Consider the following 24,132-nt stretch of genomic DNA (forward strand, 5'->3'; position numbering starts at 1 on the left):
ATGATCCTGACATGTGTAAACTTTTATTTTTAACTTCTTTGTAACGACGGGTCTTACAGCCAAAGTCTACTTAAATTAGAAACTTCTACATACTGATTGTATTAATCGATAAATATTGTTCCTATTTACTTCTTATTGAATTAAATTAATATTTATTTAGATTTGCAAGCGGAACTTATAAGTTACTTATTTTAGGGTGCTTTTTAAAAAGAAAGAAAGATAACCGCTGTTAAATACATAGCTTCCAGGTCTATTATAGTGCGCGCGGAACTAGTTGACCGCGCGCGTTAAACTTCTAATAGTTAATTTGTCTTTTGTTTCAATAATTGAACATTTCAAAAATCACGAGATTGGTCATCAAACATCGTTGTTTAATCTCATATTCGTTGCAAGCTACTGCTAGGCAAACCTCACCCCTGTTCGCCACCTAAGGAGCGGCCAACTATGTAGTTCCGCGCGCACTATACTTATCTATTACACTGATTGTTTTTCTTTATAGCAAGTGAGTAGTGACGTAATACGGGTAAACAAAACAACATGGGTGCAAGTTCAATGCACTTGCACGTGAGAAATAGATATCTACTACTTAAGTAATTAGGTTTTTTTTTGAAACACGTACACACACGCAGACGTATCCCCAGATGGTAAGCAACAAAAGCGTTGCCGGCTTTTTGCGGGTTAGGAATTTAAGGGTTGTTGTTCGGGAATCGGAGATTGGGATGATTGGGAAGGGAGAATTGGGCCTCCGGTAACCTCACTCACACAACGAAACACAGCGCAAGCGTTGTTTCACATCGGTTTTCTGTAGCCGCACCCGGTCGAGCCGGCCCATTCGTGCCGAAGCATGGCTCTCCCGTACTTAAAAGTGTACAAGGTACAAGTTCCTCTAATCAATTCTTTGTTTACTAAAACGTCTTTTGACAAGAGCGAGGTTGGCCGTACATGACTTAGGAGAGAGCTGAACGTGCGGCAAAATAGGTCACATCCTCTCATTCGAACTATAAAATGTTCCAGATATCCGTCTGTCTGGTGTCTTTGTAGTCTGTCTATCGAGTTAAAAGCAACGAGAATTCGAGTTTCATTCATCACGTCACGCGATTCACGAATATAGTTTTATGATCGGCTGCAAAATGATGATTCTCTATAGATACGTGTTTATCTTTAGTTTAGAATCTACGAGTGTATCAACGAAAGAAAAAGCTTCTGTACAAAAAAAGAAAATCACTATTTGGCAATGTGTATTTTAGATCCATAATGACAGAATATTCATAAATTCAGGCAAAATTTGTAAAGGCGTCTTCAAATTACAAAGTAAATACCTTAATTGATGTAACTAATAAAAGCTTGGAAAATTACGTAAGAATGTCTCAAGGCTGAGGCATATTTCACTTACTTAGAATACCTACTTAAGCTAATTAAGCAAAGGTAATTTCCTACTTAGCTACTACTGAAAATCAATATTTACATTTATCTATGTACAATCGTGTAAGCAGGAGCATGCAATTAAGAAAATTGAAACACGTGGCGAGGTGTTGTTGACAATAAATTTTAATTGAATTGATATAAGAGCAAATAGTTATTGATGGTAGACATGACACTATGTGGGTTTGTACCTAGGTAGCTATTATAAGCTCTAGTTAACCACTTAGCACGTAGGTAGCTACGTAATACGACTACTTTGGAATAAAGTACTACTATAGGTATATAAGATGCATAAACTACAATATGTTATAATATAAACATACTTTGGAATAGTCTGTAGACCCATTAAATTCTTGTGTTTATCTATAACATGACTTTTATTCATTTTTTTCGGTGTTAAAACCCCGAAAAGCGCCTATACACCAATGCTAACGTAAATCGTATATCAAAATCCAACCAAGTAAAACCATACAATATATTTATTCACCTGTAGCCCGAACACCATATGTGCTCGAAAACCATAAGTATCTCTGGGAAATACTTATGGCCGGCTGACTGTCATTTATTCCCTTCATACACTTTTGGCAACCACATCTCATCTATTTACGTAGTTTAATTGATAATACTCACTAAGATAAACCTATTAATAAACGTAATATATGTACCTAGGTATTTACTGAAACCGGTTGCTAATAAAATGCAGGAATTTAATGCAAACTACTCAATTTATTTCTTATTCCTTATGTATGAATGAATGAAATCATTGCAGTCATGTATTTGGATATCTATCGATATCTCGGCTGATGATGATGATGATTATTTGCCGATATTTATGTCAACTTATTAGTGGAGTTTAATTTAAATATGAACCTATATCCATTACTTATTGTGAATGTTGCATTTTAATCTTTATTTGCGTAGACAGCGTTTGCCAATCGAAATAATGTATGGTTGGTTGTAAGTACTTCACAAAGTATGTTTAGTAATGCCGATATCCAAAAATAAATAAATATTATCTTGAAAAATTGGTAATCGTGCCAAAACGCTAATTTAAAAACTAGGGCTAACATTTTTATCAGACACAACACAGCGGTAATAAAATAAAAATCCTATAATAAACCGCGTTCCGACACGATGACTCGGATTAACTCGATTCTCGTTATTGACATTCCATTTGAAAGACAATCGATAAACACTTGTATTCCCGCCACTTTATTCTAAAGATAACATTTACTAGAAATAACAATTGAGATCTGCCTGGTGCCGGTGCACGGTGGAAAATTCCTTCATGTGTGATCCATATCAATATTTGATCGATAAGGATTTACAGAAGATAATACATTAAAAACAAGCTGTATAAGTATCATGTCATATTTTTTATTTATTCTTTAATCTTTCAACACGTGTAAATACATGGGGATTTGATAAGAAGTGCATTTACCTGTTTGTTTTGTTTTAGTTTTTCTTATTCGACTCTACACACGATGACTTTTAAATATGTATTTACACCCGTATTCAGAAACCTTACTATGCGGTCTCATAGTGAGCGCGAGCGCACATGGCCCCGAAAACTAATTCATAAACAATACTTGAGTTAAATATTCTTATTTACTTTATAATATGAAAGATTTCACTAAATGCTTCTCTTAAAGCTCTTCAGTATAACTTACTCACTTACAAAACAATTAATTGTTCACATTTACTCAACTTTCTGGCTAGTAAAATACCAAATTAGTTAACATTGGTACCTCTATAAACACGTCAAAAATAGTGTAAAAAGCTATGTAGATATAAGATGTAGCATCAGTATAACATCAGAACGGATGTTATGATGATAAAGCGTTTGCTTCCTTAAAATCATCCAAACATGAAAACTTATTTTATTACATCTTTATAGTTAGACTCAAAATGTAACTAGGTTATAAAAATGTGAAAGATAATATTGAAGATTCTGTGTTTAATGGTCTAAAAGTGTAGTTTGTACGAGTATTACCATAAAATATTAGTTAAAAAATTGTCTTGATAAATACCTAACTACGTGATAAGAAAATATTCTTTATGTATAAAGTTTACAAAGGAAATAGTTATATTACTGGCAGTCTTAAATGTTAAATTGTTGCATATTGCATACCGATCTCACAGCATGATATAAGCCAAAAAGCTGCTGTCAGATGATGAAGCTTTGCAGACGATGCACATGCACATAGAATAGTGTATGTACCTACCGATTATAAAGAGGGAAATCATACTACATCCTATTATTTTCTTTATAAAATAATTTAAAAAAGCATTGTTGTTGGAGTGTTATCTACGTAATCACTACTTTCCTTCATTGACATTTTAATCACGCCAAAGATATCCGTGACTCCTAAGTTATGACATTCAGTGTGCAGAATCCGCTATCTCAACAAGTTTGCCCACTAAAAATAGATGTGAATAACAGATTACCTTTATTTTTGGCAAACACGATTATGCGTACATATTTTAAAGACATTTCTGTCTGTATTTATTAAAGACTGAAATAGAATTTTATCGCATCAATAGACGAACCGGAGATGTCACCTACCTAATCATAAGTGTACCTATGTATGTAGGTAAGTAATCCACTTATATAATACTTGCTAAAATATCGATGAGTTTACAAACAAACCTTTTTGGGGACAAGTGGTTTCTGTTTAAACATTTTCGAGCATATTTGTGTTTGGTCACCTTTAGTCATTCATACGTATTTTACGTATGTAACACTTGTCACAAAAGTAGCAAGTCTATATAGATCCATGTCCCTTACCAATATATGTAAATCTAAAAATCAAGGTTTACTTACGTAAATTAATCGAGAAAAGCTCTACTACTTTCAAGAACGAAGGGACTCTTCATCATGAGCAGCGTGCGTAGACGCGGCGACGTCGCGCAGCCTTAGAGCTTTTCTCCATTAATATAGGTATACGTGAGTAAACTTGTTGTTTAGTTAATTTAGGATGTCTTACGATAGTTATTATAAAAATAAACAAACTATGTGTTTGTATAAGGGCAAACGAAAATCACAGACAGTGAATGTCTTAAAAAAATTGCTGTTTACATATTACTAACAAAATAGTGACTAACAAACTGCCCTACTCAGAACCATTTAATAAGTAACGATGTTGTTCCGAAAACAAATTGCTAAGGATTGGGTTGGGTAACCATTCAATGACTCTGAGTGAGGTGGTAAGTAAATAAAAACATGTCGATTCAGATTGAAATAACAATCTATATATGTATGTATTTTGACATAACTCGTATTTATTAATTAGCGTATGTAATAACATTATATTTGCAAGGAAGGAGACAATGGATTGCGTGATAAAACAAATTGATTAATGCGCTCTACGCTCCCCGATATCTATTTGCATAATTATAGCCGGTAACTGATGTGGCGGACATTACTCTAAGTACTTCCGTCATTTGCAAAATCGATGCCACGCACGGCTAGCATTTTGACAGACATGTTAAAGCTTTGTATTGTTGCTATTTATTTTATATTGTGATATTTCAGCCATTTATCGTGTTAGTTAGCCGGTTAGTTCTATTATACATTGATGTGTAAAATTATTGAAATTTTGTCGTCTTTATACATAATTTTGTTCTCTTTCAGAAATAAATAAGATGTCGTTAGTTCTTTTTCGTGTATTTCAGTACCTAACTATTAGACAAGTTTCTTATGAAGTTACTATTAAGTAGCAATTAAGTAAGTGTAGTTGGCATTTTTCCTTAATTATCCAATTTAATTGTGCAAACCCATTCTTCGTCTATTTCGAAATTAGAGAGGGAATACTAATAATAAGAGAATACTTATTTATCTACCGGCGACGAGGCGCTTTGAGTAAACGTCATTCAACATTAAAACCCGACCGCGGAGGTTTTTAGCAGACTTTATTCAAATATATTCCACAAACATTGTTGAGGTATCTATTAATACATATTTATTGACGATCGCCGAAATAGTGCGTCGGACAATATACCCATTTTTCTTTTATTTGGTCTTATTCATAAAACAGTACCGTCTGCATAATAATACGTAGATATATTTACGAAAATATATCTCGAATGTATTGGTATTTTATGGTCGTAGAGTTGATTTTGTTATCCGTGGGCTTCTTAAGAGAATAACAATGTTACAGCTTACTACTTAATAAGATATTTTATGGCACCTACAACTGCGGAGGTATAAAAGGGAATAATAAGTTACTAAGTAAATAATTGTTGAATCTCAATGTAGGACATGATCAAGTTAGGTATAATGTACCCAAAACAAACACACCTATATAACTCACCACTAAACTATGCGTCCTACTTTTTTTGGAGGGAATATCGTCCAATGGCTTCTCCCGCCTTGGGCGAAGGCGATAGGGAGTGTCAAACTCTTACGGACTAAAAACCACCCTGTTCCTTCTCCTGCTTTTCTTACCGGAGCCCCGGTAAACCCGCTATGTAGTCTGCAACTTCGGTCCCACCATAACTTGCTACAAGACGAGGCTGCTTTGTGTTGAGAAAGTATTTTAATATGTTAAGCAGTAACTTGACTAGTTTATAGCTATTTCTATTGCGTTGTTTTATTATACTAGTTTTATTTAGGTTTATTTTTTTATCCAACTATCACCTAAAGCAACTCGCTAGCTAGTAACACGGCTCAAGTGTTTACGGGCCGGGTAAGCTCGCCCCACTTGAGACCAACACTCGTGACTGTTTTCTTTACTTTTATTTATTTGAAGCTGATTTAGTAAATGGAAGCTATGACGTCATTCCATTGTTTTTGTATAACCAGCTTCCACGATATCTGATAAGGGTATTTCGGCAGCTTTAAACTATCTGTGACGGAAACGCAATTGTCTCTATGTAACGTACCAACTACTTACCAATTGCCATACGATGACGATTTGGAGTTCGGTACTTAAAAGTAGAACTGAGATTTTTTTACCTAAGTACCGTATTTCTTTTTAGTCATAGGTTAAAAGGCATAATGTCATTGTCATTGTGAAATGTCATAGGTAAAAGGCAAAATGTCATAATGTTTACTTAAATTTAAGTTATTTCTTATTTGAAAACCTGGTGCCAGGATCTATTATTAGTTTCTTCTGTCTCATAACTAACTTGTTCAACGGAACCCTCTGGTTTGTGAGCTAGTTTGACTTGTAGGTTCATGTAATGGAAATAATAGCTGTTAACGTACCTGAACGTAACTTGTTGTTTTGACCGATTTCTTGTGTGACGTCTATGTGGCGCCATTTCGATATAAATCCGTAAGTAATCACCCTAGGAGGTCATTAAAGTAGGTGAATAAATTATTATTCGGTATATGTGTTAGATCAGCTTATATCCCTAAAGTCGTTGAAATATTTGCATCCAACCAAAACCAACTTAATTATTATTTATTACTAACAAATATGTTAATTTTTTACCTATGAATTATACCTACTTGCTATGATTAAAAATCTAACAAATTATCGTAAAGTTATCTAACTAATTTTGTCATCCATGGTGTCAAGATACTCATTAAATTAATTATGATAATAAATATCTATCTTTTTAGATAATCCGCATTATATTGCTTGTATCTAGTTGTATCAGATACCATATAGAATAGATACATTTAAATTAATGTAAGCATTTAATAGTGTAAACTGGTAGAGTGTATATTTTATAGCTAACTAGCTGACCCGGCAACTGCGGACTACCTAGCGGGTACCGGGGCTAAAATCGAAAAGCAGGAGAAGGAACTTGGTGGTTTTTTTCAGTTAAGAGCCTGACATCCCTATCGACCTTATTTTAGGTTCTATAAAATTGTCTTGTAAGTAGAATTAAACAAGATAATTAACTGCAACAAGTTTTGCTGTGATAAAGCATTGTAATAATTTTGCGATCAGCATTTTGATTTAACTCATACCACTATAATAAGTTATTATTAAGTCATTTAGAGTGATAAGCGTGAAGATCTATAAGATAGATCTTACTAGTTAATTTCCTTTGTTTAATGACTGTATTAGAATAAGTTGTCAGGAGCTACTTATCTACAGATAAACAGTTTTAGATCTCTCTAGAATAAACTTGAGCTTTGATCTTCAAACTTCACTACGGGCGAGCGGGTGAGGATTTGGAAATTTTTTTAATCTTTGCTTATTGTTTGGATGTTTATGTTAATACTACATGAAGAATATATTGTCTAAGTGGAACTAAAGTTATTTTGTAATGTGTTTCTGAAGTGGGATTATTAGAAGGTGGCCACTAATGGAGACAAAATTATGAATTTCTCCATCTTTGGCCACACGGCTGGCCAAAACTTTTGACATAAACGCCCCACTTCTAGTCATTTATCGTAATTTATTTATTATTTTTCTTTGGCTTTACATATCAACAAATACATATTTTTCATTTTCAGAGATGCAATAAATTGCCTTAGGGAGGTCAGTTTACTTTGCAGCTTTTACCGAACGTCATATTAATGTTGATCTCTTTATTTGTAAGTTAAATTCAAGTGAAGTAATAATATTTCATATTTTCCAGACGTAAATGAAAACCATTGTTTCTAAAATGTCAAATTTAATTAATAAATTTTGATTACTTTTATTGTATTTTTTGATGGCCAGAACTGGCACACGACCGTGGAAGAAATGGCACGAATCTGGCCAAAAATGGCACAAACTGAATTTTCAAACTTTTTTATACAGTTATTTTTCTATTGGACGTTCTTTAAAAAAAGGGTTTTCTTGGGCAAGATTAATACAAACATGTTAAATCGACTTTTTACAAGAAATATGTTCGTGATAACAAAAAATATGTTACGAAAGCCTCAAAGTCGACAAAATTCTTTGGCCACAACCGGGTACTTACGATATATAGAGATATGGTATTTTTTTGCAGTTAAAATGACTATATCTTTGTTTTAGATTCTGTAAAGTGTCTTGTAAGTAAAATTAAACGAGATAATGGTACCTACAACAAGTTTATGCATTGTAATAATTTGTCGATCAGCAATTTGATTTAACACAGTACTTACTACTATAAGTTATTATTTAGCCATTTACAGTGATAAGCGTGAAGATCTATAAGATAAGTCTATCTTATTTCCTTTGTTATTTTCTATAATGACTGTATTACAATAAGTTATCAGGAGCTACTTATCAACAGATAAACAGTTTTAGATCTCTCTAGAATGAACTTGATTTTTAATCTTAAAACATTTTCAATAATACTAATCCGCAAGAAGAAAAACGCCTATCATTATTTATCAAGAAATTGCTAAATCATACATTCCTAACTGTATACGAAATTAAAATTGTAATTAATCATCAGTAAGTGTATCACGTAGAGATAATGCCTAATTTGTTCATCCATTTTTAAATTAATAATAAAGAAATAAACACAATTCTATTTTCGGTTATCGATATTTTTATCGAGTAACTAACGAACATCGTTATCGGAGCTGATAATCAAGTTGTAGGTGGTGTTTAATACACTACTACGAGAGATTTAGTTAGTTTATCTCTACTGGGTTGCGGATTAATGCATATTATAATTACACGTATTTATCGACTGTCGTACGACTTTAAATTCGTTACTAAAATTCATTCTATCAAATATCCGCACTAATAAGAAAGAACGTTCGTAAACTTCGTTTCGTTTTACGACTGAAATCGTTGGCCGGGTGGTTGCAAGTGAGACTACCGGGCAAGGGGTCTCGGGTTCGATTCCCGGGTCGGGCAAAGTATTACTGGGCTTTTTTCGGTTTTTCGAAAATTTCTCAGTGGTAACACGGAGTCTGGAAATGTGCCCGGTAATGGCATGGCAATAGGCTCACCTATTTTACATGGGACTTACAACATACATTGTGAAATGTGGGTGTACATTGGCATTATGTGCCATAATGTGCACCTCCGCCTACCCCTTCGGGGATTAAAGGCGTGACGTTTATAGTATTGGGTAGGCACAGTCTGACGGTCAAATATAGAAGCAAAACTTATGAGAGACTTGTCAAGATTATGATGATAGAATGAATAGAGATTATTACCTCTGTCTGTAATAAAGTTCATTGTGTTCAATGGTACACGTGCGTAGACCATCTGTCATCAAAGTCGGTACGTTATACTTTATACTAGACACAAGTGCCGCGCCGCGGGCGGCAAATTGTTACACCACGTAATTTGCACGCACGCCCAAATACATGTTGTACACAGATCTAATCATATTGTACTCATAGTTTTACTTGTTCTTGCGTCTTTTATTATATGTTCAGCTAGTTTTTCCAGATGTATACAATTGTGTGAAGTAGAAAGTAAAACAGACATCATTTCTTAACTTAGAATAATGAAGATAGTAGAAAGATTTCTAAGACATTTTAAATCAAGTTCCAAAATCGGTTACCCTTATGAACCACGTAGTACGTGTCTCTAGTGTTTGTGGCTACGTATCGAAAAATAAAACCTAATTTATCACTTTTATATGAATGTAACACGATTAAAATTCCGTTTGAAAACTACCAAGTGCCTATTATTACAAATTGATCATAAAGTAATGTGAGTTCTATGGGTTATTGTATGGGTACTACACACATAAATACCTGTACTTGTTATGACGCCAGCAATGACCTAGTCATGTATGGAGTGGGACAGTGTAGACGCACGTAGTTCGTGGTATTGGTCAGGTATTCCAAGTGACAAAGTTTGGATGCCAAAACCAAAGGAAAAGTCTTTAGTAATGTTGCATTAAATGCAAGAGTACTTGCAAGTTTCCATAGTGTAGAAAATTGGGTATTATGTAATGGCGTCATGTGACAAAAAGTCAAAAGTAACAAAAATGCTGTGTAGGTTTAGAGAACAGGTTATTTATTGAATTTCTGGTTCTGTCCATGGCTTAAACACCTTTTGGCTGCTGGTATCACGTGATAACTAATAGTTCAGTAGTTCTGCTCTTTTTACCTTGGTTTAGTCGATGAATAAACCTTCAGAACATTTGTTCCTTTTGACCCACCGTTACTTTTGTCCTTGGTCTCCCCTGATTCACAATCTTCGGTACCTAAGTAACCTTCGCTCGCCCATGCCACATGGGTTTGTAACCTTGGAAGCTCCCCATTGCTAAGAATATTAGCAATTACCAATATTGTTTTAAGTTTAGCAGTTTAGTGTTTTTGACGTTAAAATGTACATACTTACATAGTTAGTCGTACTTTTGCAACTTTGTCAAATAATACACACAATAAGTAATGGTTTTGTCACGATCAAACATATCATCAGAGTCATGGTCATCCAATCGTACAGAAATATCAATGTTCATCACTTGTTGTGGTCAATTGACGTAGATAATTAATCAATGAAAAATAAATATGTTCATATAAGCCAGCAGTATGCGACATCGGATTTTGGGTAAGAACATGGTATAGCCTCATAATGTATAGATCAGGTCTCAGATCTGTTACAAACGTTAGTTTCTATTTATACCGTAGAAGATATAATCAGTTTTCAGGGAATAAAGACGAGACAACATACCTGAAATAACTCTTATTTCTAGAAACTAGGTACGTTTATTTTTTTACTTACACATTAATGTTGGCAAGGACGTTTAGTTTTCTTTTCCTGATATTTTTTTAAATGTGGAATTGTCAGTTGTTTTGACACATTGTTGTCTTATTCCCAACCAGAAATATGACGTGGTTACTGGTTATTGTTTAGGTAACATTTGACTGACACTGTCCGCGTGTATTTTTAAGATTTGCTTTTATTAGTTACTCAGAATTCAAATGGAACATTAGTTGACGTTAATTGACACACCTACACTCCTTACAAACGTATTGATTATTGCCCATGTATTTATTTATTTATATATGCTTTATTGTACACATTTAAGTAGCCTAGGTTACATAGGTACATGTATTGCTTATTGTCAACAATCTTAACAATGTAGGTCCAACTAGATAAATAAAACATCATAATAATATGCATAGTTTATAACAGTGGACTTAAACATTATTGATATGTATGTATGCAAAGTATATGACTGTTTGTCTACCTCTATACAAGTCTAACGGTTCTTGCTAAAAGTCCCCGAGCCTAAACCTTAATGGCACGCCTTAATACTAACGACACACCTACAAACAACTTTAATACTAAGTACCTACTTACCTACATAGTCTACGTGTGGTTCCATAAAACAAAATGTTCCCAAAATATACGAGTTATAGCAATAAACGTCTTAGGCAGTCGTAAAAAATTGTAACGTTTATAAAAATGTCCCAACAACGTGTTTAATTTTTTTTTAAGTGTGTCATTCTATTTTCGTATTTGAGTAGTTAACTACTCACTTTTTTTCTAATGTCACTTAAATAACTAAACTTTGACCACAGCTCTGACGTAAAAAAATGTTACAATTATAAAAATAAGTAGTCACATAAATTTAGATAAAGAAACTAAGAAGTCATTGCCCAATAAATAAATTACGTAGCTAATTTAAACCACTACCAGTCCAGCTTAAAATCATCGCCATTTAATATGAAAAAAAAACCTGATTAATAAATAAAGACAAACTTAAATCATGGTGTCAAGTGTTCTATTAACCCGTGCACAGTCCACAGCTACCGTCATACTCACAAATTGATAAACATACATCCATGAGTGATGGCTGTTTGCAAACTACGCGCGGGTTAACTGATTACTGTGCTCCGGTTAAAGGCAGGAATACATTACCGTGGCGTGCCATGGTGCGTCAGAAATATATTGGTTTCATACATTTACTATTGACAGCCACGCTGCTGAATGTCAGCGTTAGATATTGTTGCACTTGTTTGTTCACATTGTGTGTATCAAAATATGTCCGAACCACACAATGTGCATCAAATGTCCGTACATATCTGGCCCATAAGAGGCAACACACTGCATGTCGTGTTCTGTGTGCCGACAAATGCTTGCAGCCAATTGGTGGCCACGGCATCACGCCACGCCACGGCAATACATTTCTGCCTTATTTATGTTTTCGTTTCATCAAAAACAATAGGGTAATAAATTGTTGTTGTCTACACTTGTTAATTCGTACTGGGAAAATGAGTAATGCTTCAAAATATGCTGTTTTACTCGCTCCTAATTCTGCTTAGTAAATAATGTGCGTTTGTTTACGAAATCGGGAACGCTTGTTGTTTTTTGTACCTAGGTAAGTAAGTACCTACACTGCTGTACTCTGCATCATCCTATAGTGGATATATTATGATGGTAGGCAGTTCAGAAGATACTGAGACCGATTTTATGTACCTACGCATTTTGTGCAATAGGTATCTAAATATTAAAATTGTATTTTAAGTAGATACTTATACTTAGGAAAAGAGAGAGTTATAATAATGTTTATGAATGAAAACGCTCTTTTGTTTTTATTTGTGTAATTAGAATATTCACAACCAATTTGATACCGAAATAAATGTACTAATGAATGCAATACATAATGTAGTTGGAAAGTAGTTATAAGCACCTAATGAAAACTGTTACGATTTAACAGCTATAATTTTGACGATATTTAGATATTATAATATTCACTTTGGTTATACAGTAACGATATTATTTAGAAATATAACGTCAGCATCATAAAACTAGGATTACAATCACGAGACCGGATGCCTAGAGAAAAGTATAAATCAACATTAGATACTAATAAAGTCCTGTACATTAGAACGTTATCAAAAAACTTCCAAAGAATTGAGATAGCACTAAATAGGGGCATTAGCGAGAGATCTTGTAACATCAAGTTTCAGGCTTCCTAGTACACAAGGGGCCAGCGCAGAGATAACTAAATAGATATTACAAATGATAACTAATATTAAGAGCAAACAGCTGTCGGTACTTCACAAACACCTCATCACGACAGCCGAGCGTGACGCCTCAATTAAATTATAATTGATGTTCACATATACCACACCACTTTGGTACAATATTTTTGCAAAAATATCTAAATGTTGCGCAGTAAGAAGTCTTTATTCGCAAAAGTTCCATACGCTTTAATCATTTCTTATAGTGCTAAAAATATTTGAGTGCAATATTCACACGTCATATTGAATTGAAGCGTCTGTAATTGTGACTGTGATCAAGTCGGACAGCGCAGCTGAAAGTCTACACCGATTAGAGTTGATCTCTCAATTATCTTCTTAAAGCCAATTAAGACTTTTAATTGAAGTAGATAACAGTGTTCTTAAACGCCACTATTTTAAAGTCCACACTTCATTGACTAAACTAGACCGACTAATGTATCGCCGGGTAATAACTTCAATTCGGTCCAAATTATGTTAATTAATACCGGTACGCCTTGTAAAATTAACATAAAACCTCGTTTACGCATGCCAAAACAAAAACAAATCTAAATTCAAATCATCGACCGAATGTTTGTAAAAAAAGCGGCAAAAATAATGTTTTAAAAAAGTTGAGGAATGATTCGTAATGACGCAAAACTTACCGAGTAAAATAAGGGCAATGGCCCAAATACATAATCTCCAATACATGTTGATCACTTTAAATAAAACACTATTCACTAATCATCCTTTTTCTATTAAAAAACATCGTCTTTTATTATAAATCAGTCTTTTTTCCTCTCCAAAACACTACATCCTATCGATTGCACGATAAAACTTCACTATGATAACATATCTTTCATTAATGATTAATAAAATATAATAAAACTATTCAATATTAGTTCTGGCCACTCGTCTAACGAATCATTTATCATTAGATTTCCTTTATCGTATTTTATCGAAAGATTGGCGGGAAAAACACGCGCGAACTCCACGCTTTCCGTGTTCCGACTGATGCCGCGGAAAATCTCAACGAGACTTTTCAGGCATAGTCAATGACCGATTTTTTTTCGTGCGCCTTTAGTTATGTGAATTATTAGTAGAAATAAATAAAAAAGTTTATATACAAGGAGCACTTATTATAATCTTTATAGAAACCATATAATATTTTAAGAGATTTATTATAAACGATAAGTATCAGTCTGGCAGCTCTATCACAGCTAGAAAATATGTCATAATGTGGTAGCATATTTTTTTTAACTTATATTTATGATCAGACATTAGAACATGTGACAAGATAATTACTAACTATTATTAATTTCTATAATAATTCTTAAATTAATTATCTTTAGATATAAAAATAACATTGAAGTATTCAAATATTGTAATTTCTTTTATAAAATATTGTAAGTAGTAAAAGCAATTCTTTTTAAACACGTTTCTTTTTAGAACGAGCTACAGTACTGCAACTACCAAGTCAAGCACATATAGTATTGTAGTGAGTGAGTAATGCATCAAACCACGATTTTCTTACATGATCGTTGACATTATTATTATGTCTTCAATGACAATGACATCGATCAAGTTCGATACAGATAGGTCGACATGTAGCTGCTAACGCGCACGTATTTGTAGAACAAAGGGAGATGGACTAAGTCATTATTACTGGAATTTGCTGTCATTTTTGGTAATAAACCGTGATCATCAAGTCGATTAGTTTCTTTTGTTTTAGCACAAATTCGGTGTCATTTTCGTTCAATGAACGGAGTTTATCTTAGGTACTGTGTCCTCAAGTAGTTACTAAGTTAACATTTTAAAAGTGGATTCCTACCTAGATATAATCTAAAAATAGGTGCTAAAAATAGATTCGGAGCTGCGGACTACCTAGTGGGTTTATCGGGGCTCGGGCTCAAAAAGCAGGAGTAGGAACGGGGTGGTTTTTAGTCAGTATGAGTCTGACACTCCCTCTTGCCTCGCCCATGACGGCAGATGGGTGATTTTCCACCCTAAAAAATCTCTTAGGGAAGTAATATAGGTTACCCTGATTCTAGTGCTCTAGTACTTGTATTATTTCGCCCAACTGAATAGCGGGCATTCCTAAAAGGAAAAAAATAAACAAGTTTAAGAGGTATATTTATTAGGTAAGGTAAATGTGAATCGTTCATGGTCAGATGTAAGCATGTGTATAATAAATAAAATGTACTGATCCGCCCCCCGGCCTCACACGGGTGCTAATTTACAATGTGTCATCATTGAAAACCGACCGTCTTCGATGCTAAGTAAAAGGTGACAATGGCCGAATGTAGTTGAGTAACCGTCGAAATTAATTAATCTAGCTCAATCGAAGATTTCTGAATCAATCTTGGTTTTTAACAGAAACTCCATTGACTGCACGGTTAGTGCGGTGGCTGAACAACTGGCTGCCGTGTAACGCGTAGCGAGTTCGATTCCCACATGGAGGAATTCTTTGTGTGATCCACAAATTAGTGTTTCGGGTTTAGGTGTCATGTGGATGTGAATTTGTACGTTTGGAAACACACTCACACACAGAAGATATTACTATTGTGAGGCAACGCTTTTTTTAAAAAACTCCTATATTTCCAAAAACATACAACAAACCGATACATAGTAGACGTAATTTATTAATGTCTGTAAAAACTAAAAAAAATAATTCTACATCATCTACCTACAGTGAAGGAAGTATAAAAAGTATCAAAAATCATATCAATTGATTTGATGATATGCTTTTCTTTGTTTTGTAACTAAGAAATAAATATGCTATTTGACACAAAAACAAAGTCATCAGGTCCAAAATTCACAGAAAACTGCAGATAAATATCTTGAAATTGGAAAATATGGATAAAAAAATGTTGTTTTGTTCATCCGAGCCAAAATATTTTCACATGGAAACAGCAAGTCATGCTGGATAGGATTATTCTTTCAATGATAGTATCTACGAGATAATGTTTCAATTTTATACACAAACAAAAATATCTTACAAGGATCCCTTTAAAATGATAGTGAAGACAATAAATACCTACCTAAGCGAAAATACGAATGATATAATAAAATCAATAAAATAGATTTTTTTATAATAATTTTTTCAAATATAATAAAATAAGGTTGTATATCAAATTAGGAACCATATTTAATTAGTTGCTGGCCGATTTTCCCAAAAAAATATAGTAAAAGCCATTTAGTAAAAAAAGGCATAATATTTTTTTCTTCACAACAAACAGCCGCTTTCGTTTCCTATGTACCAGCTACATTTATATAAAATAGAAACTTTTTAATAACACAATTCGTAAGTGAGTTGTATTTTATCAGACTGCATTATTTTAATAAAAGGCCAAAGAAGAAAGGCCTCAAAATGGCTGCGATCATGGAAATATTTTTAATATAACCCTAAACGTACAGATAGTTACAAAGATCCTTGAAATATTGAAAATATATAAATATAGACAGCTACATATGCACTTTAGTCGTAAATCATAATTGAATTGTTTTACCGTTGTACGTAACTACAAACAGTGAGTTTTGGCGGCTTTCCAAACTGCCCGTGGAGATTTATCTACACATTTTTATCGATTTTATGCTCAGAATCTATGTAGATACTATAGGCACACGCACACAAGACTACGAGTCGTAAAATATATTTAAATAGATATCTTAATACATATTAATAAAAACAATATTTTCGTACTCCAGCCTGCGATGCAAGTTGAAGCCAATCTAAATAAGTTTTTAAACATTTCAGTATTTAATTCCATTCATAAGGTATTGCATAAATTATTTTAATAATTTTGATAATAATCGTGAAAGAAAATCTTTTTGGTAAAATACTTATAATAATAAGAAACACACTGGCTATTTCTTGCCTAAAATTATTTGAATGCCATATAAGTTTTATTTTTAATGCATTTTCTTTTTTTATTGTTAAATGGCTCGGATATATTTTTTCATCAAAATCGGTCAGCTATTTTTAAAATTCTTCTAATAAAACCTTATTTTGTATTTAAGAGACACACTGGCAATTTTTTGTGAAAAAATTAACTCAACGCCATATATTTTTACTTTTTTATTGTATTTTTTTTCATTTATATAAATGGCATTTTTATTTTATTTTTTACCTAAATATGCCAGCTTTATTTTATTAATTGACATAAAACCTTTACGGTCATGAAACTACATTTAACATGTAAAAAGTAAATTAATCATTTACTTTTGTATTTTTGTTTTCAACTGTTGTCTGCATTATTCAATTAGATACTTATACTTATAGTTTTATTAATTCTCTGACTAAATATTTTATCGCTATATTTATATTTTCATCACAGTAACGTGTTTTGACTAAAACTACACAGATTTGACAGGAGATATGAGGTCAAAACATTACGCATTGGCAATTTGCCCATTTCATTCATAAACTCGTTGGTACTATGTACGTATTGAATTATTTTTAGAATCAGGCCACTTGAGCGGGTCAAACCAACCCTTCATACGTAGCCATCAAGCTATGAAATATTGTAGCGTGGAGCTGGAGAGTGGACGGTATAATAAAATATAAATGTTTTGCTATTAATATCAATAAGGATTTACATAAACTGAATATTGGTGGTTTATTAAAAACTTCATTATGTATATAATAAATAAAAGATTATTGCGAGTAATTTATGATAAAAAAAGTGTTCAATTAACCACCAATATTCAGTTTACCTTCTGCACTCTACATCAATGTTGTTAATCTGCATTTCAAAAACAGGCAAATGCTATAAAATTAAAAAATATATATTAGGTATTTGAGATTACCTAAATACTTAAAGAAAACAGCAAAATTATAAACAAACAACATGATTAGCAAATAATTCTTGAAATAAATCCGCTAGCAACGAGAGCCTAATCTACAAATCTACAGCAATAACGATTGAACGACTAGATTAACGATCACAGTTTTATTGTATGTGGTAAATTAATCGTTATTTTTCCCTTTAGAAGAGAGTATTAAGATAATGAGTACTTAATAAAGTTAAATCTAAATATTTTATTGATTGTTATTAGAATAACTGTACAGTGTATAGTCAGATACATATTAAACGTGGTGACTACTGCAAATGTCCTGTAACTCCTTATAGGGGTTTTTCTGGCTCCTTACAAAATGGTTATATTATGGTGGACAGTGGATCGCGGACGTAACAACTGCTGCCGATGTTGATGAAAATTAATCGACAGTTACTGAATGATTGACAAACAACTAACAGCCCGAACTACAGTACCCTTAGTACGAGTTTGATTTACATTGAAAGAAAATGAAACGAGAGCGCGTTCGGAGCTCTGATTGGCCGGTGCGAATGAACCAACCAATCAGAGCGCCAAACACGCTCTAAACTAAACTATGACGTACTCTAGCTAAGTTGCTTGTAACGTGAACAATCATTTTTTTGTAGCTAAGAATACCCGAATTTCAGTATTGGGAAAAATATAACTTTTATGCGGATATGAAATCAACGTAATTTTTGTTTATTTTTCCCTACTTGTTTTATTTTAAACAGTCAAGATCTTTGTGATTATAACTTTTTTTTGTCGCTGACTGTATTCAATTAGCATTATTAATCACTCAATCACACAATGATACGCTTTACAACAATGCCCGAGACTTGTTGAAATTTATTGTTATATATCCGGTCCTACGATTATTTATTTAATAATTATCTTTTTATTGCTATTATTTATAGCTATGACGTCATTCAACTTAATTTCGTTAAAAACAAAATAATAAATGTCTTTGTTGTTGAAGTAAGAACAATGCAACAAGTTATTTGGGTGACCTAATCTATTTATTTTTAACGTTTTTCCTTTATCACACACGAATGACTTACCTTATAGGTGGGTATTATTTACACATTGTCATGTAAAAACGATACAAACCCATACCTATATCGATGTAACTTAGGTCTTTTATTTTATTTGGACTATGTGAAATCGATTATTATCATAATAAATATAAAAAAAATATTTTTTTATTATCATAATCATCCACAGGCCATACACAACTGACCTTAAGCCTCTCCCAATGACTTCTAGATCAGCCAATTGGAAGCGACCTGCATCATGCAACCAAAACCATCTTGATGGTCTGCATCCAGCAATGTAGGATTCTTCATTATATTTTCATTTTATTCCTGATTTGAGGGAGAGCCCTCAAAATTCGCTGGTAAATGGTTAACAACTTACAGTGATTGCATAATTTCGTAGAGTGTTGGTTGTTGGTCGTTGGCTGTGCATATTTGTTCGCGGCCGGTAATCGAGAATCAATGGCGGCGACACTCTGGACGACTTTGATTAATTGCCATCGTGACGCAATGCCTGGCAAACATACTGACCAAATGTTGTGGTGCCTTATTTCTATCGACTGCGCAGTAGTTTTGGAAACTGGAAACTGTAGGTAATATAACAATTATTTAGTACCGTCGACAGAAGCCTGCCGGCGATTTCACTGTTTTACCCAAGTTCCCTGGAAACTCATAGAAATTAATAAACATGGTAAATATCCAGTTTCAAGTTCTAATGATATTAAAAAGTATGCTATCACCCAAATCAAGTTAACGTTCTTAAAAATAAGACATTTTTAATCTAATATAATATGTATAAAATTTTCATGTCACAATATTAGTTACCGTACTCCTCCGAAACGGCTTTACCGATTTTTACCAAATTTTATATGCGTATTCACGCGTATTCACGTCTGGTAGGTTCGGTAGGTCTGAGAATTGGCTACTATCTATTTTCCATACCCCTGAGTGATAAGGATTGTTCATCCTTAATTTTTTTACACTAGAAATAATTTATAAGGCAAAACAACGTTTGCCGGGTCAGCTAATAATGTACAATACGTACTTAAATTACTAACTTGTGTTTATAAATAACGGAATTTTATCTAATGGTACAAATTAGTCGTCCTCGGTAAAGGTCGCGACGGTACCTAACTACCTACTACAATGCGGGTGTTATCACGCCGTTCCTAGTTTGAGCCAAATAGATTATACAATGTGTGCTAAACCCAGCTGCAATAACAGATAATGCAATGCTTATTTAATACCACACCGGCGCGCGCGCCATCTATGTAGTATTTGTATTATAGCCACTTTTGAGAAGGTTAACGGCTGATTTCAATTGTGTTGTTGATCTTGTAGCAATGTCAAGATGTTTTCTTACGGTTGGGAACTATATTAGGTATGAAATTAACTGCACGCTTGGCGTGGTGGCCGTGCAACGTGTAGCGGGTTCGATTCCCGCACGGAGCAATTCTTTATGTTACCCACAAAATGTTGTTTTGATCTGGGTGTCATGTGCATGTGAACTAGTATGTTTGTAAACGCACCCACGATACAGGAGAAAATCATAGTGTGATGCAACGTTTAAAAAAAATTAAAACACTGGCATGGCTGTCACTTAAAAATAGTTGTATGTACAGTCTATCTGTCGCTTTAAAGTTACCAAAACATTTTACATTGTTACTATAATAAAAATTACCTACCATACTGAAAAAAATGAGGATTTACGTAAAATGTATTACAGTTAGACAAAACCCATGACATCATCTACTTCGTTGTGACTCGATCTACTACGCAGCTACGCCGTAGCGCACCTACGGGTCCTTAATAAACAACCGTGCTACGCATTTGTTGTTTACTACGCTGCTACGACGTAGCAGGGGTGCGAGAAATAAAATAATGATAATTAGTTCTAGCGTGAAGTGGAGATTACATACATAACTTCACGCCTGTCTCCCATGGGGGATAGGCAGAGACAATGGACCGCCAATTAATTGCTACGAATCTTACATACCTCTTTAGCTTCATCAACAGTCATCAGTCTTTTCATGCATGCTTGTCGGTTAAGGGTACTTTTAATTATTATTTATAAAGTAGTTCATTCATCTCTGACTGAATGACTGACATCTAGATAAAATAACAAAACAACAACTAACATGAAATCCTCTAAAATGTAAACTGAAGTTCATACTTATAATTCAAAGTCAAATAATTTATTCCAATTAAACCACATAGTTACTTAGGTACTTTAGAATCGTCAACAAAGAAAGAAAGAAATAAATAATAATCAGTCTGTCCGTCAGTGAAGCTAGGTGCTCGTTCCAAAGTGTAACTTCTTTTTAAATTATACTAGTACCAGTGACAGTAATACCTTATACATATATTGAATTTCTGCACATAACCTTGGCGGTAAGTATACTAACCCAAAGTGATCTCCATCCCGAGATTCATAGTAAAATAAATGGAAGGGAAGGGCACCGTAGTACTACTACGAGTATTGAACAGCGAGGTGATCTATTACCCGCGTGACGTATGGTGTCTGGTAAATATTGGTACTCTGCCAGCTTTGTGTAAAATATCACGGTTCCGTTAATCGTAAGCACATTCATACTATAAGAGTTATAGAAGGTAGGTCATTAATTTCACATTGTCAGTTGCAAACGACTTGCAATTTACCTTCTACAGCTGGGAATCAAACTGTTAGTTATTTATGTATTGCTTGCACAGTATCTCTGTATTATATTATAATTATACTATCAAACAAAGTGTGGGAGAGTTTCAGCACGAATGGGGCGCAGTAATACCACGGCCTTACAGTAAACCGACGTGAAACAACGCTTGCGGTTGTGTTTCGTTGTGTACATAAGTGAGGTTACCGGAAGCCCGATTCCCCCCTTCCCAATCTTCATAATCCCCGATTCCCCAACAACCCTTAAATTCCTAAACCCCAAAAGGCCGGCAACACATTTGTAACGCCTTTGGTGTATCGGGTGTCCATGGGCGGCGGCGATTGCTTACATTTTGGTGAACCGTGCGATCGTTTACGGGCTTATAGCGTAAAAGATAATAATTAACTGATGCCCTTTTTATTTTTACTTAATACGAAGAGATCTTCAGAGTTTATTAGTTTAACCTTGTATATAATTTTGTAGATACTTACTGCTAAATGTCACAAGCATGTTGAGGAAAGTTATGAAAAAAAAGTAATCAATTAAGGAAGAATTACTAATGGTTTAATTAACTAGGACCTACTGACCTGCTGAAAATACATTAAGATGTCGCGAAACGTCGTAAATTATATAAAAGTTCTGGTACACTGTAAATAAAGAATACCGTCAGGAGCCTTTAATTTATGACTCCATCGAAAAACATGCAAAAGCCATGATAATTAACGAAGTTTTACCGACAAAAATCTAAATGATATAGTTTATCATAGGTAAATCAGTAAAAAAAACTGTAAAAACATCTGTCTAATTTCTTATTTTGAAAATACTTTGTAGCGTATATAGGTACTAAGAACGTAATTTGGTTAGGCGTCTATAACTACAAACTTTAGGGCAATGAAAATTACCTCAGTAAACATAGATTTAAAAAGGGTGAAGAAACATTAATTTTATTAGTTAGTGTTGAGTCTAAATATTTCATGAGAGAGAATTCTTTTTATGAATCACAAATGAAACTCTGTTTGCTATTTACTAATAGTAAACACAGTTGTAGAGATTATTCTATTCGAATGGCGTTTGCGTGAGAAAGCGAATTAAAAATGTTCCTCTGATTTTTATTCATAAAACAAGGGCATTGGGCTCGTTTGGATTCATAATAAAATAACAATGAAACTAAAGGTCATAAGCATAAAAAGACTTCAAAATATTTATCTAAAAATAAATCTTCGACATGTTCACAATGAGTACGAAATGTATTTATTTCGTGTGACATAAATTGAAATTAATAACTTTGATTTTTATTTACAATTCATCTTTCAAGAGCGACCTGTATCAAATCTCTATCATATTTTTTTCTATTCTGTGATCATAATTGTAGCACCCCTAGTGTATTCTAATATCCACAGATTCGTTTCTCTTCTAGACACCTAATACCTATCCCGTCGCTAGGAATTTTCCTGTAAGTATGCCACTTGCTACGAGCACAAAATGTCAGTCACACAAACAATCCCACCCGGAACAACTATCTGTGTGGTGTACAAATATTTGTATTAAGCCGGAATGACATCAGTTTTGCAAAGAGTCTTAACTTAATCATAGATCTAAAACAGAGTGAACTAAATCTGGATGCAATCAGCAAAGTTACATTTCTTTGCTACCCTATTTGCCTGTATGTATGATACGTATGAAAACTAACTAGTGTATAAGAATAAACTGTGTATCTTATGTTTGTTTAAATAAATAATTATAATTATATTATTTGTCCATACTTACGAGTACACTATAGGTTACAGTCTTAGGATTTAAGGGATTTTTTAACAGCACCGAAACCTTGATCATGCTGTGCTTACACTATTGGTTAACATTTAACCTAAACAAATTGTTGTTTAAGTATCCAAAATATTCTATAGATTTATTAAGTAGGTAGTAATTAGTAACTAAGTATGTATATACCTATGTTACAGCGTAATTGTATTTACACACTACACGAGATCTATGCCAGTATTGAAAACTGCCGAGGTTTTAATGGCGGGAAAGCCATGAAAAACCGACTCACATGACCATTGTCTACCCAATCCCTTTACGAATTCCCAATAAAATAACAAACACGGGATTGTTCACGACAGTATATCAATTTGAAGAACTTAGCAGTAACCGTTTTTACCAGATTTATTATGAACATCACGAGGCCTACCGATAAGTAATTTCGTGATGTTCCTCATTAAACTTACAAAATGCAAATTGGTCAGCGAGAACAAACGGATAACACCTAAGTTTACGATGTCTACTGCCATTAAGGGAGCCATCAAATCCACAATATAACGATTAACGGCCCATTAACGTGTTGTTTGACACTCTTCATAAGTTATGTTTGAATACCTAATAATGGTGAACTTGTTCTAATATAGTAACTAACTAGTGC

At 33.6% G+C, this 24,132-nt stretch overlaps 1 protein-coding gene across 1 annotated transcript in view; it reads right to left on the reverse strand.

Annotated features, from left to right (window-relative positions):
- Positions 1 to 14,246, reverse strand: part of LOC118269334 (lutropin-choriogonadotropic hormone receptor) — a 32,495-nt gene extending 18,249 nt beyond the window's left edge. Inside the window, exon 1 of the mRNA XM_035584393.2 lies at positions 13,882 to 14,246. Within this exon, the coding sequence (XP_035440286.2) occupies positions 13,882 to 13,927 (46 nt within the window). The 5' untranslated portion in view covers positions 13,928 to 14,246. The remainder of the gene's footprint in view (positions 1 to 13,881) is intronic.
- Positions 14,247 to 24,132: the final 9,886 nt, after the last annotated feature.

This window comes from Spodoptera frugiperda, chromosome 2, assembly GCF_023101765.2.
Source record: "Spodoptera frugiperda isolate SF20-4 chromosome 2, AGI-APGP_CSIRO_Sfru_2.0, whole genome shotgun sequence".
In the NCBI taxonomy this organism is placed as follows: domain Eukaryota; kingdom Metazoa; phylum Arthropoda; class Insecta; order Lepidoptera; family Noctuidae; genus Spodoptera; species Spodoptera frugiperda.